General features: G+C 47.6%; 1 protein-coding gene across 3 annotated transcripts; it reads right to left on the bottom strand.

Moving 5' to 3' along the window:
- Positions 1-1749: 1749 nt before the first annotated feature.
- Positions 1750-4448, bottom strand: PIGC (phosphatidylinositol glycan anchor biosynthesis class C). 3 transcript variants are annotated; one of them, XM_068541255.1, is made up of 2 exons: positions 4361-4448; positions 1750-3160 (listed from the first exon to the last, which is right to left on the bottom strand). In XM_068541255.1, exon 2 carries the CDS (start codon positions 2940-2942, stop codon positions 2049-2051), a length of 894 nt encoding a protein of 297 aa, XP_068397356.1. In that variant the 5' UTR covers positions 2943-3160; positions 4361-4448; the 3' UTR covers positions 1750-2048. The 3 variants fall into 3 exon arrangements, with proteins under 3 accessions (XP_068397356.1, XP_068397355.1, XP_068397357.1); XM_068541254.1 differs by having other exon boundaries at positions 4310-4412; XM_068541256.1 differs by lacking the exon at positions 4361-4448 and adding an exon at positions 3992-4247.
- Between the last annotated feature and the right edge of the window lie 226 nt (positions 4449-4674).

Below are 4674 nucleotides of genomic sequence, written 5' to 3' on the forward strand. Positions count from 1 at the left end.
TCCTTCTGTGATCTAATTCCACTATAGCCTGGTTGTGAGGCAACCAATTCTGTACAAAGAATTCCAAACAAACACAAAAGCACTGGATTCTGTTCTCAATAACCTTCTAGATAATGCCCAGAATTCTGAACCAATGTCCTTCAGATACTACACATGGAACACCTTAGCTTGGGTGTACCATCTCAGGTACCTCGAACTTAACATGCTTCTTATTTTCTTATCTACTTTACTTCCAAACCTGTTCTCACTTCTGTTTTCTCAGGGTATAGTTACTAGAAAGAAGAATCCACTCAAGGCAGAAGCCTCCCCCCAACCCCGCCAGTTCTCTTCCCCTTCCATTGTCCAACATGAATTTACTAAGTTCTGAAAATCTCTCTAATCAGAACCGTCACCTCCTTGGCACAGTCACCACCCTTAGTCTAGACCCTCATTTTTCACTATTACCACAAGAGCTCCCTATGCTCAGCCTCTGTAGGTTAGCCTGAATCCTGCTACCAGAATTTTATAAACACACACACACACAAAAGTGTGTTTGGTGGGAGCCCTATATCCCTTTTCAAAAGCTCCTTAATTTGCCATTGACTCCAGGATCCAGTAATTCAAGGTATTCACCACGCTCACACCTCAGCCTCTCACCGCAGCCCGTCCATTCTGCACTCCCCTCTCCTGCCAGGATGAGTCAGGCCCTGTGCACCTGGACATACACACTGTTCACTCTGGTTGGAATATTCTTCTCCCCACAGTCACCTCTTTTCTCTTTGAACTGAATCTGCTGCCCCACCCTGCACCCTCACATCCAGCCCGTAACACCCCATCCCCTGCCACCTCCACGGTGAACTTCTACAACCATCAGACTGAAGAGGATCAGGCCTCGGGGTAATTCCAAATACTATTGTGTGAAAGAGCTGAACATGACAGCACAGGCACATTCATTCATCCCACTGAGGAAGTATTTTTGAAAGTGATTCAAATGTGGGCAACTCTCTGCTCACCAACGTGGACGCAGTTGCTTTGTGAGTTCCCTAAAGTTGATCATCGGAAATCCATTCAAATAAGGGAAGTGTATAAAACATTAAAAAACAAAAGCTATTTTATACAACTCTTTACTATATTCAACCACTAAGTCCTGGCCCTTTTTCTGATGTGGACTAAATAATAATTATAAGCCAATTCTGGTCAGTCAAGGCATGCAGAGTAGTGGTTACCCTCTTGGGACAGGGCATGTTCTCCCCATAGTTCTAGCTGCCATTAGTCACACAAGGCATGCCAGCTTCACCTGCTCGGATTGCTGACCTGGCTCCTAAAGGTCTCTGCCACCTTGGCCCCAAAACCGTCTTTCGCTTGCTTGAATCCCATCTGACCTCTAAGACTAAGCTCAAGTGCCATCTCCTCTAATAAGTATTTCCTCATTACTCCAGCTAATTTGACCTCCAGCCTCTTTGAATTCCCCCAACATTTTGCTTGTGTATTATGACACATCATACGCCCCTTGTAGCTAGTTGCATCCATGCTTCAGTAAGAACTAAGTGAAAACAGTGAGTCAAGGTTAAGTGACCAATTCTGTGACCTCAGGCCACAAAACTGGACACAGCATCCAGGGTTCTAGGATTTGAGCTGTAGATAAATAACAGAGCCTGCATTTAGTTCACTGCAATAGGTAAAAGTGACTTTATAGGCACACACATACTCTTACTCTCTCTTCATGTCCCTTCTGTCTGCCTTCTGCTCACAGAAAAATCATAAGGCAACTTGATGGATGTGTTGTTATTTTTTTAATAAACAGAAACCACATCACTTCATTTGTTACAGAGAATAATAATGAGAGGCAATAATTCAAAAGGGCCCCAGGAAGCTTTTTCATCGACAAAGTAACAGAAAGGATAAGCACCTTCACTGCCCAAGTCTATGGGTAATTTTTTTCTTTTGATCTCTGATCTCCCACCCACATCATTATGCCACTTCCAGAATGGAACTCTGCCTTCAAATCTCCTACTAGTTGGAAGGCTGGTCTATCAGCTTGTCTCAGTAACGGAATGGAGGTCCCTAACTCAGCTGAGGAACCTCGACAAGTCTTCTTTGATTTCAGCCTCATCCCAAGGCCCATGAATGTTTTCTTTAAAAAGCTGCAGGCGAATGAGGTAGAAAGGGCAGAGACATGAGATGGAAACCAGCAGAAGGGCAAAGAGTATGGCTGCCACAGCACTAATGGACAGCAGGCCTCCCAAGGCTGAAAATGCAAAAAGCACTGTGACTCCCACATAGCTGCGGGGAGTACATGCCTTCAGTTTCTTCTGTAACATGGGCCATAGGGCAAAAATCTGGATGGCAAATGTCACCATGACAAAGGCATGTAGGGACCGGGGCAGGCGTGAGGCAAGGCAGACAGAAGCAAAGATGGCCATGTTCAAGGACAGTGTGCTGGATACAATGGCAGCATTGGCACCATAGTCAAAGAAGATGAGGTGGCCTAACAGCATGAAGACTGACATGGCATAGATGGTGTCAGTGCTGACGGACTCTGTCAGAGTCTTCAGCACCGGTGAAAAGCCATACGTGAAAGTTATGAAGACTAGGGCACTCTTCAAGTCAGCCCACCGGGTCCGCCCACTCTTCTTCCGTCCTTCACCTCCATCAATGAGATCAAACAAAACATAGCCAATCAGTGAAGAAGCCAGGCCGGTCCCAAAAAGCCAATGGGGAGCCAGAAGACCCTCATCCATATACCACCAGATAACCACAAAAACACAGACACTGCACAGCTGCTGTATCACCACACTGGACTCAAATACCACAGCCCAATATTGGTATTTCCGGGCATAGACGTTCTTCCGGAGCTCTTCCAGGAAGCTCTGATCCACGTAGTTATCAGGAAAAGGCTGTCGCTCATACAAGACCTTCTGCCACCTGGCCTCTTCGGTGTTAGTTACAGGCTGGGCACACATTATCCTTTCGCTCAAACTCAGGCCAGTTCAATCTCCCTTGCAGAAGTCCATGTGGTTCTTGATCTTTATAAAGTTTTGAAATAAAACCTCTCTGGAAATTCCATGCTGAGCTGTGGTTGATATTGTACCGACCTTCCCTTGCTTTCAAAGGCAGCAACCCAGGCTAGGCCTACAGTAGATGAGTTTGTTCTCTGAGGCAGAACAATACAGCTAAGTTCCTAGAAGAAGAGAGACTATGAATCTATGAAAGTTGTGAAAGGTCAAGGGTAGGACTGAGTTAAAATCAAACCAACTTATTGCTTTATTAGAAGTTTATTAGCAGTCTGAACAGAATACACATGGTGGCCATCTTATAATTATGGATATTAAAATTTCATTTCAGATTTTACATTATAATCCCTTGTCAGCTATCACTTATGGAGTGCTTACTATGTGCTAAGAGTGTTACGTAGCTTCTTTCATTTAACCTCCACTACCTTGCAAATTAGTATTAACCTCACTGTAACTAGTAAAAAAGCTGAGATTCAAAGTGCTTAGGTAACTTTAGCCCAAGTTAACAGTGGTAAATAGTGGATCCAGATTCAAACGAAAATTCTGCCCCAAAGCCTATGCCTCCAAACCAGTTAACTCAGGAGTTCACATCCTTGAGGTCTATAGGTGGGCTTCAGACCGTTCAAAAACCCTATCAATGCATATTTGTAGTTGTAATTTATGCAAATTTCTAGGGTTAGGTTCCAAGCTTTTATTGGGCTCTCCAAGGCATCTGTTACTTAAAATAAAAACAAAAAAGTTACCGGTCTAAAGACAAAAGTAAACCTCACGATACAGAAAGATATGAGCTTTTTGGTTTATTTAACCAAAACCAAGGACTCAAGATTCTTAATCCCTTAGCTGAGCTTAACATCCTTTAAAGAGCTATCATCCTACTTATTAACGGCGAAACTCGGGAGGATCAAAGATAATGATACCCTTTTCACAATGGGAAAACTATGAGTCAGAAATACCAAGGTCATGCAGCAAGTCTGCAAGGAAAATTCTTATTGCCCGACCTTATTTCTTCCATGGAGAGCACGACGGGTTTTGCATCACAAGCCAGACACCCTGAGAGCCCCCCTCACTACAGCAGGGACCCCAGCCCGGGGATCTCACGGCAGCCGCGGGGGCTGGAGGGTCAGAGGCGCCGAAAAGGGCAACGCCCGCCCGCAGGGCGGGGGACGGGGCGGGGGTGGGGCAGGGTAGGGTGTCTCCGCGGGCGCCCTACTCCCCCTCCCGGGCCTCCCCCGCCCGCCGCCGCCCCTCACCCAGCCTCGGGCCTGCGGGGGGTGGCGGAGGAGGTCCGGAGACACTGATTCCCACTCGGAACCCACCTGCCCGCGAGTTCGTAGGGGTGCGCGGCCCGGGGGAGAGCGGCCACCCACCTCCTTCCCCATCCGGGGCGCCGGGGTCGTGTCGGCGGCCGACCACTTCCGGGGCCGCCACACCCTCCGCGGCTAGAGCGCCCTTCCTCGGCCTTCGCGGCCACGAGGTCGCTGCTGCCCCCTCCTGGCCTCTCAGAGGAACTCCCGGCTCCTGTCCCGGAAAGAACGCTCTGAGCCAGGAAAGCCGATCCTCAACGGGGAGACTGGGACGTGGCGTCCGAAGGGCAAGGGAGAGAGGCTGGGCTGGGAGAAGAGAGATTATAACGGCTACTTTGATGGAGCTCCTATTATGAACTCAGGCCCTCAGCTAGGGA

This window comes from Eschrichtius robustus, chromosome 3, assembly GCF_028021215.1.
Source record: "Eschrichtius robustus isolate mEscRob2 chromosome 3, mEscRob2.pri, whole genome shotgun sequence".
NCBI classification, from domain to species: Eukaryota; Metazoa; Chordata; class Mammalia; order Artiodactyla; family Eschrichtiidae; genus Eschrichtius; species Eschrichtius robustus.

Coding starts and splice junctions, on each gene's coding strand:
- PIGC (XM_068541255.1), bottom strand. CDS start 2,942: ATGTGTGCCCAGCCTGTAACTAACACCGAAGAGGCCAGGTGGCAGAAG.